This window comes from Notothenia coriiceps, unplaced genomic scaffold (assembly GCF_000735185.1).
Source record: "Notothenia coriiceps isolate Sejong01 unplaced genomic scaffold, NC01 NC01_scaffold00000339, whole genome shotgun sequence".
Classification (NCBI taxonomy): Eukaryota; Metazoa; Chordata; class Actinopteri; order Perciformes; family Nototheniidae; genus Notothenia; species Notothenia coriiceps.
In genome coordinates, this window is record NW_011333040.1 from 9,724,313 (window position 1) to 9,734,715 (window position 10,403).

The 10,403-nt window shown below is 39.7% G+C and overlaps 1 protein-coding gene across 1 annotated transcript in view; it reads right to left on the reverse strand.

Moving 5' to 3' along the window:
- The window catches only part of LOC104945023 (tribbles homolog 2-like), a 16,518-nt gene extending 7,722 nt beyond the window's left edge, over nt 1-8,796 (reverse strand). Inside the window, exons 1-4 of the mRNA XM_010770654.1 lie at nt 8,634-8,796; nt 4,632-4,910; nt 3,686-3,978; nt 2,019-3,531 (exon numbers count right to left, since the gene is read on the reverse strand). Of these exons, the coding sequence (XP_010768956.1) occupies nt 3,042-3,531; nt 3,686-3,978; nt 4,632-4,910 (1,062 nt within the window). The 5' untranslated portion in view covers nt 8,634-8,796 and the 3' untranslated portion in view covers nt 2,019-3,041. The remainder of the gene's footprint in view (nt 1-2,018; nt 3,532-3,685; nt 3,979-4,631; nt 4,911-8,633) is intronic.
- Nucleotides 8,797-10,403: the final 1,607 nt, after the last annotated feature.

Sequence of the window (10,403 nt, forward strand, 5' to 3'; positions counted from 1 at the left end):
ATATATATATATATATATATATGGCAGACCTACTTTTATTTTATTTATTTGTTTTCTTACAAAAAATATAGTACACAGCTGGCTGCATTAATCGATATAACCTCGGAAGGCAGGTCATAAATCTAAGCAAATGTATTTCCCTGAAGGGCAATGGATGAAAAGGGTTTCACACAAACATGATGACAATATGTGCACAGAGATAAGGGAATACAAATTGATAAATCGTATCAGCAACACCCCTGCATATAATGCCAAATACTTATTATCACCGACTTATAGGGTGGCGTAATAAATGGACGCAATTAAGCCGGCTTTTTGGAGCGACTCGGAGCCGATCAACCTCATTAGAGACGCGCTGAACCGCGGAGAAATTGCCCATACAGACGGCGAGCAGGTAAAATATTTGCCCCGGGGTGGGTGCTCTGTGTGTGAAAGTCTGGCAGTCGGTTGCCCCAGCCGTCCTTCGGTAACGGATGCGAGCAGGTAGACAGACAAGGGGGTAGAGCGCACACAAATGCCGTCTGTGAGGAATCGGCTAGGACGCGTACAAATATTGCGCTTGTCCAATTTGCACAAAAAGTGTCAGCCCTTTCTCCTCACCTTGTAGTCGGAATAAAACATGCACTACAAATCTTGTAGGGTTCGATAAAGGGATCAATAGGAGAATCAATCAGTGTACATACAACAGTTATTATGGCGTGGAAATTCCCCCACAAGCATACGAGTGTGCGCAAGCGGACAGGTCCTCAATCTCTTTGACCAACAGCACCCTATTAGGACTGTAGCCTATGATCAATGTCGTCCACTGTTAAAACACTCCCGCTGTAAAATCTCTCCACACATCTCATTTCACATGAGGGATATACTTTTAGGACGACAAAATCCTGCGGGGTCTCACAGAAATACGCACAGAGTCGGTCCACCGGGAGCATCCAACCTAATGAATTCATTTAACCGACACTAGTAAAGAAAAACACACATAGATATTGAAGTATTTGACCTGCCACGTACCGTAATTTTAAATGTTAGCCCTGGTAAGTGTCAAGCAGAAGTGCCAAAGAGCCGAGAGAAACGCAATTCCCAAATACCAAGCGAGGGGAAACTAGGTCTGATCTCCAGTCAGCCCGACCGCCGTTAAAATCAATCACACAAGCTCACAATCACAGGGTTTCGGTCACAGACACATTGGTGTTTGATTTACCTCTGAATGTCGGATCTCGCTGTGATTGTCTCAAGTTTCTTCGTCCGTCTCCAGTTCAGCCCGTCAGCCGGTCACACAACTGAGTCCAAGAAGGACACACGCAGTTAACGCGCCTCTCTCCCTCTCTCCCCCTCTCTCTCTCTCCCCCGTCTCTCTCTTTCTCTCCCCCCTCTCTTTCATCTATTAAAACGTGACTCCTGAAAAATCTTTCGGCACGTTTTTAATTTCGTCTCTTTTTCGTCTCTTGATATTCATCACCGCTCTCATTCGGAAGTGATTATTACTGCCATAATGTCAATCATCACTCAGAGTCACCACAACGTCCTCCGCCAACACCACCATCATCATCAGCATCATAAGCATCATGACATCCAACAATCAATACAGCATACGCGACTACATAATATTAAGTATGCTGTAGATATCGCTGTCATTTTCCAATAACTTATTGTAGGGCTGCCCTCTGGTCGATTCATTGGTCGAAGTTAAGCTAGCTCAGGCCCGGTTCTAAGGGGGTGCATAAGGGTGCATTGCACCCTCAGTTGTGTCGTTATGCACCCTCATTTGTAAAATGAAAATTGAAAAAAAAAGAAAAATTGAAAAAAAAAGAAAAAGTGAAAAAAAGAAGAAGAAGAATATAGTTGGAATAAAATAAATTGTAATTGTGGTTAAATAAATTGTCTGCTGCATTTATTTGGTCAATTTAAACGGTAAGTAACGTTATTATGTCAGGGGCGCGTGACCTGTGCCGCTGCCGTTACTTACCGTTTAAATTGACCAAATAAATGCAGCAGACAATTTATTTAACCACAATTACAATNAGGAGGGGCTCTAAGGAAGTGGCTGATTTTTCCCGGTTGTGTATTTTCAAATTCCAGCGCACTCGAGCTGGTTTCTCCGAAATTACATACCCCACCTTTAAACTGAATCTAAACTTCTGAACTTTTCTCTGGGGATTTCTGTTTTTAGGAAGATTTGTATTTATTTTTGCAAACACAGGCGGATCCTTGTCTTATAATTCTAGGGAGCAACCAGGAAGTGTAAATACTGAGAGAAAGCTGCTGTTCCCCTTTACATTGTTTCTGGGAATTTCTCTACTTTAGAAGTCGCTTTTTGAGGAAGGCACATGTGAGTCTGGTCAAGTAACCCAGCATTAGACTGTGTCTGTAGTGCGTGTGCACTCTTGTATGTCTATCTTTGTGAGGACCTACTTCAGTTTTTGTCTGGTTGTTATATTTTGTCTGAAGGCTGTTTGAGGTTTTCAGTATTTTTTTTTTGCATTAGAGTAAATATCAGGTTATGGTCCCCCAAGGGTTGGGGCTAATTAGCTTAATGGCAATAAACAAGTTATGGAATTAATTAACGATTAAGTAAATGTTCCTTCACTGTGGAATGTAATGGCTAGAGAAGAATGGCACTATCAGCATTTAGATTGGTTTCCCAATAATAATCCTTCCTTTTTTAATTATGCAATACTGTCTGTTTCTTGGTACGAGTTCTTGTGTAAATGAATACTTAGTTTACCACAGAAAAGGACATGCTTCAACCATTGCAACACCAAAACCATAAGAGGATGGTGTTTGGATTTTTTCCCCTGTATGTATCAGCAGTTACCCAGGGCGGATTTGGCGTTGGGTGGAACAACCAAAGTCAAATAAAAAAAAAACCGAAGCAATGTGTTTTGGATTTTTACCGAGTGGTCTGAAGAACTTGCTAAATTAGAAGCTAGCTGTTGGCTTTCTTTATGGCATCGATGCAAACGATAATACTTCTTTAAAACTCTAGGGGTTGAATTACATTGATTTGGGTCCTCACAAGTATAGAAGTACAATTGTGTGTCTTAGTGTTTTTCAGTCCATGTTGGAACCACCTGTTCATCGTCCTCTTGTTTAGTCTGTGGTGTTTTGTGCGAGCTGTGATGAGTCTTTTGTGTTTTGTGAAGTTGCGTGTGGGGATTGTTCAGCCACGGGTGCATCAGCAGCTCCGAAGCCGTCAGTCTCTCTGCGGGTGACTTTCTCAGCATGCAGCCAATCAGACACTTGGCTCGTGGCGAAAGCCAATCAGGCAGGCTGAAGGCCCCACGGCGGATCTTAGCGAACAGCGCGGCGGGTTGCGTGTCCTGAAACGGGTATCGTCCAATCAGCATGGTGTACAGAGACACGCCCAGGCTCCAGATGTCAGCGGCGCGGCCCGAGTAAGACCTGCGCCCATTGGTCAGTAGCTCGGGACTGACGTAGGCGGGGCAGCCGTGTCTGTCCGTCAGAGAGTCGTCGTCACGGTTCTCGCGCAGGAGGACGCAGTCGTCAAGACCGAGCAGAGCAACATGCGTCCTGCAGAAACAAAACCAAACATTTTGTTTATACGTCATCAGTAGATATATTACACACATTTATGGTTTCATCCATTTAACACTGATACCATTTATGATATTGCTGCTACTAATAATACTGCTGATGTTGACAGTGTCATTATTTTCAGTCTCACCTGTATTTGTCGGTGAAGACGAACCTGCGGAGCTTCAGGTCTCTCAGGACGACGCCGTGCTGGTGACAGTGCATCACGGCGTTCAGCATCTGAGTGAACAGATGCCCCGCCTCCTCCTCGCCGACAAGTTTCCTGCTTCGCACATAAGCGTGCATGTCACCGTGGTGAGTGGGAAGGAAGACGTACACGCTGTCCTGGCCAATCACTACGTCCTGCAGGCTGCAGATGTTGTCATGGTCACCGATGCGGGAGTAAGCAGCCAACCGCTCCTGGTAACCACGCAGAGGAATCACCTGTAACCATGACATTCAGGTTAGATAACACGGTTACAGTTAGAAATTTCACTGTGGCATGGGCAGGTGTTTTTACAATATCATGAGTATTTTCCACTGTACTTACAATATTACTAGCAGTATCAGCATTATTTCCAAAACGTTTTTCAATAAAAAAAATGTGCAGGAGGTATAACCATAAGTGTTTCCAAAACTATTGGTATTTATTTGTAGCAATATCAGTAGTTTTATAAGCAATATCAAGAATTTCCAGAAGCATTTTGTAATATTTTAGCAGGATTAGCAGTTGGCAGTATCTGTAGTATTTTCAGCAATATTGGCACAATTAGTACTTGTATATTCAAATGATCAAGTAAGTTAAAAGTATTTGCCATATTTTGTAGTCTTTTCAGCAGTTTTAGCTTTGTAGTATTTTTTTAACATTAAAGTGGTAAAAATAGTACAGTTAGTTACTAAACAGTATTCATGCATAGATATAAACAGTATCAATCATATTTTTTCAGTACGAGTTATGTTTAATGTAATATCACAATTACTTTCAGAAGTATAAGCTATAATTTTGGCAGAATCTATAGCATTAGCACCAGTATGTGTTACAGTATAAGCAGTATTTGTAGTACTTGTTCCAGTATCAGTGACATTGGTAGCTGTACCTGGCAGGTGTATTGCTGTTTTGTGTGTGCGTGCTCGGCCCTGTAAGTCTTCTCCCCCTCGCAGCGTTTAAACAGGATGTAGGATCCCACTCTGGAAGGTGATTGGCTCTGGTCGGGCTTGGGGGAGGGGCGTATGGGCCTGAGGCACTGCGAGAGTCCGGTGGCTGGAGGGGTCGGATCCAGACGAGCTGCTTTCCATTTGGGTGAATTGTCCTGGGGCTCGTCCAACAGTCTCTTCAGACAGCGCTGAGAACTGGCTGCAGTCACGGCCATGCTCATCTGTGATTGGAGGAGACAAAAGACATCAGGTTAATTACAACTTGCATCTTTTGATATGACTGTGGCTGAAGAGGAGGCGTTTTAAAACAATATTATATAAGTGAAAAAAGTGAATTAAAATGTAAGGCTTTGGGTTGGATTAATTAATGGGTTTGGGTAATTGAAACACATAATGAATAAAAAAATGTTAACGCATTATAAATCTATAATAATAACACATGGGATTTGTACAGCGCTTTTCCTGATGCTCAAAGACGCTTTACATGAAATCAGAACATAAACGATACAAAGAAAACAAAAAACATCAACAATGTGCAAAACTATGCACCTGTATCGCAGTCGCATTGTTTTCCAATTTTTATCATAAACATTATTTGTATAGCTGCTTAAGTCTGAAGATTCCAGTGACGGTTCACACTGTGCTCAGGTGTGTTTTAGGTATGATCTTGTAATAAATACCTAAACAGCTAAACAAATCCGGGCATAATAAAATAAAATAATAAAAACACCCGAGTAAGAATAAAATAATGTGTACAATGAGATATATCAAATAATTAAACAATATAATTGACAATGAGACAGACGCAGCAAGTAGCTAATAAAAAAAAAAACACTGAACATAAGTTCTGAACAGTTTAAATATGAGAAATGAAATTACGAACATGTGGTAATAATTGGTCGTATTTCAAGAATTGTTCTAGAAGAAACTGGAACTTTTTCTCCATGCACTACTTAGCCCCCTCTGCTGGTCACATCAGTGCTGAGCCTCCCTCACAACCCCCCACCGGTATATCTCTACCCACAGTAAAAAGAGTTTTATTAGATGATATTAAATCACATCTCGGTCTGTTGCGAGTCTCTGCTGCTCTCATGTTACACAGCTAACGTGTCTATAGGCTTCATGATGAAACTTCCTGTAAGCTGACAGACGCTTCAGCTTTCAGATCATTGCATCAGAGCACAACAGTTTATAGTTTAAACACACTTTAAATACAGTCAACACCTACCACACACACACACTGAGTGTTTTTATATAGTTAGTCAGAGCCTTTGGTCGCCGTGGTGATGCTGTGTTGTATCCTGCTGTTGGCCAACGCTGCTTTCACTCTGGTGAAAGACTCTGAGTCACAGCGTCACCGTAGCAACGTCATACTGACACACGCACACACCGAAACACACACAGTGAATCTCTGCTTTGTGATGTCTAATCTAGTCAGCTGCTGTTTCACAATCAAAAATCTGACTGTTAATAATAAACACAGAAAAAAGCTCTAAACTAGATTTTACTAAACGCAGCTGACTGAGAAATCTGTATTTCTGAATATTGTGAATCATGTTTCTCAGATTGAATCTACATATTCTGAAACAAATCAGCATCCATTGTGGTAGTAAGAGAAACCCTTTGTGAGTTCAACAAAGTTTAACAATTACTTTATTCAAAAACTACAAACAACTGCACAGCTCAAACAACTACAAAACTACACGCCCAATAAAAAATGTGCAGCGCCGGTGCTTGAGCCATTTGTAAAATTCACAATGCTCTCGGCTAATGTAGTTTATTTTAATAACAAGATGTATCCTTTACTGTCTGATTTAAAAAAAAACACATTTAGACCACATTTAGCTACAACGATAAATTGACTGATGAATTAGTCAAAATAATCACCAAGGATTTTGATAATCAATAAAAACGTTTCATGTGAAAATGACATTAAATGCTGGTTTCAGCCTTTCAAATATGGAGCTTTTCATGTTCCTTTTTCTGTTTCAAATCATATTTGACACTGACAAAACAAGACATCTAAAGAATTCACCTTGAACTTTAAAAAATTGACTTTTTAATAGACGAAACAACCAAGAAATTAATTGGCAGATGAATTTAGCACTAAATAAAGTGGGTTTTTTTTCAGCCATAGTTCACCCCCTCTGTCAGGCTATTATTTATTCAAGTATCTGAGCGCAACACTTTCATTTGCCCGTAGACTCACCTTTTTGTCAAGCCTTGATGTGAATCCTACGGGTTACACCTAAGGTCTTAATTTATGGGAGATTACCTTCATTAAAGGCAGCTAAAATTATATATAAAGTAAAAAAAAACTGTGCCCTTATGTATGTAGATTATGTAGATTAATGGAGTTAACAGGGAGATGGTGGGGTTTTCTTACTTTGGAATAGAACCTGGCAGCTAAGTTTTCACGTTGGCTCCTTATTTGAACGTACTGACCTCTACTGGTATGTATTTATTTGTTTATTTTATTTGAAATTGAAAAGTTGTCCTTATCTTGTCTCCATCTCAACGTAGACATTCTGACATGTACTCTCAGTCCCGCGTCCTGTTTGGTCTGTTTACTTTAGAAGGAAATCTGCTCACTAACATCTCTTCAAACTCATTTTACAATTACAAGGGCTCACATTTTTTGGTCCTAATCCGTCAATTAACTATCTTTTGTATCTGATTCTAAATAACTTTAATATAATTGTTTTCAACATGGTTTAAAAGTCCCAAAAGCAAAACAGCTACTGAGCTCACAACAACAAACCTGTCTGACCTTGTCCATGTCAACATTCCCACCCGGTCTCTTAGGTCTGCCTCCTCCATCACTCTCAAAGTTTTCCCAGCCCGTCTCTCCACCATGGGGTCAAGAGCCTTCAGCCGCTCTGCCCCTCACCTCTGGAACTCCCTCCCCCCTGATATTAGAAACATGGACACTATCACTACTTTCCAAACTCACCTCAAAACCCACCTGTTCAGGCAAGCGTATGGCTGACCTGTGCTGCAAGCTGTATGTTTTTAGTAGTTATGTTTTTTTAAACTGTGTTTTGCTTTTAACTATGTTTGTAAAAAAAACTGTTTTTAACCTTGTTGTACGGCGACCTTGAGTGCCTTGAAAGGCGCCTTATAAAATAAATGCATTATTATTATTATTATTATTATTATTATCTCCATGAAAACTGATGCAACAATTCATAAACTCTGCTCTGTCAGAAGTGTAACACGTATGTTTACTCGAGGACTGCATTTTCAGGTATTTCTACTGTAGTGCATGTTCTGCTAACGTGTACACCCTGACCACATATCAGAGCTAAATTCACATTATAACCTACTGCATTCAACTGGCAAATAAAGATTTAACAAACATACATGCTGAACTCATAAGATTATAAGTGCTAGGAAAAAGGAGAAAATCAGATATCCAAAATAGTTTTGAACAAATAGATATTAATATTGCAAAGATTGATGCTTTTACTAATACTTACACAATGACATTTTTGATAAAGAACCATCCGCAATGTGGACATAATGGCGTGTGTAAAAAATACAAAATAAGACATCACTTTACTGTAATGCATCTTAAATAGCTGAGCCCCATTAGATATAATCATTTGTATAGATGAAACAACAACAAAAAGTGAATTAAATAGTGTGTGTGCTCCATCTTCACCAGGTACACTAAAATGATGCTGTTTACATGTGAATGCATCGGTAAAAAGAATCGATAATACTGTATTAGTTACTCGGATATAGATAATTCTGCACAATGAGTAGCCTACCTTAGTACATTTGGCTGATGTAATGTGACTTGAATCAACGACATACACTTGATGTCATATGTTTACATTTTGCTGACAGTTTTATCCAAAGCGATTTACAATAAGTGGTATAACCCAATATTTTTGTACTTTTACTTTCACTTAAGTAAATGATCTCTTTCTATATCTTACCTTGTTCTTTAAAGAGAGGGGCTGCAGGTAAACAGGAAGCCAGGTGAGTCGCAGCAGCAGTCTGTCTATGGAGCAGAAGTTGTTGAAGACATCAACAAAAAAATGTTTCCCTCTGAGTTTGAACCGGTACAGTGTAGCGGACTGTCCGGTGGTGACGTCTTTGTCTCGGTATTATTATTGTCCCGGTTGCTCAACGTTTCGTCAGTCAGCTGTTGGTTGAGTTTCTTTTTCGGTCTGAATGAAATGAATAAACCTAAGGTGACAAAAAGGGAAGCTGCAAAAAAACAACCGAACTGCTTTTGATAAGACTACGAATGAAACTATTTTGTTTATGTATCCGGAGCTGAAGCGAACAAAGCCGAGCCAACCCGAGTCCTTCCGTCCGTCTTTGGGAGTTTAAATTAAAGTCATGTCCGTGTGTTGCTCCGTTTTATATCCAGTGTGGACCTCCGGGACTCTGGTCGGCTCTGACCCTGTTCTCCAGAACTTTCAGCCGGAATGAATACTTGCTCAATCCTCGGGTGTGTTTGCTTCATCCAGCGGGGGGCGGAGCCTCGATGGTGCAATCCCGAGCGGATCAGTCGTCAGAAAACCGACACGAGACTCCGCACGAGCTTTTTCGATATGTTTCTATACGTAACTATAGCCTCCGGCTCCGGTGGAGGAAGTACTCTGATGTCTCGATTAAGAAAACGTAACAATGCTACATTACTAACGTGTAAAAGTAATTAATTCAATGTTCCACTAAAGTAAAAGTATTATAATTATAACGCTATGTGTTAACCAAACTTGAAGTAGCCTACCAAAAGTGAAAGTATTCATTATGCGTAGGCCTATAGCCCATTTCAGAATCATGTTCATTAATGTATTGTATTATAATTTCTTACATATGCATTCAACGTGTTTATCACTTACATTTTTCAGATAGAAAATATGTTTTTATTATTATTACTTTATATACCACTGGCTAGCTTAACCTTTAATATCATGATTTATGTAAAATAAATATATTGGAGTAAAAGTAGCATAATGTGAAAATACTCCAGTAAAGTACCTTCAATTGTACTTAAGAGCAGTACCTGAGTAAGTGCACTTGGTTACATTCACTGAGTAAAAGTAGTAACACACACTGTATAAATACTCATTTACACATAACAACAAAAGACAATTAAAGACCTGCATCCAAAATCCCACCTAGTTAAAACCATTATTATTTTCAAACAGCTGATGATCTTATACACAGAAGATTACGCCATTTCAAAACGGACACACTGGGCAAATTTAAAAGACATATCACAAACTGTTACGTTGTGCCTTCAAAAAGAAATTATTGTGTAAACATTTATGTTGCACTTTGAATTGTGTCTGTGTAAAAATAAATGTTGCTTGACTTTTTCATTTATTACCCAGAATCTCCAGTTATACCATTAAGTATAGAAATTTCAAAGATGTTTTCCTCGGACAATAACTACAGTACAGTGAGTTTTTTTAAATATCTGCAGTATGTGTGAATATAAAATAAAAATTATTTGCAGTTTTGCATTGTGCAGAAGTGTGCAAAATAAAGTAATGTGCAAAGGACTGACAGATCCCAGTCTTTTTTGATTGCAAAACCTGACCGTGGACCTGCAGAGCTGCAGCCACCTGCTGACCTTTGACCCTAATCTGTCCGCAGTCTGCTGCTGGAGGCTAAACACAGTGTGATCTGTATCCACGTCTGGCACGTTCTTTAAATATAGGCTGTTTGCACGCTTCACCATTCTCTGAAAT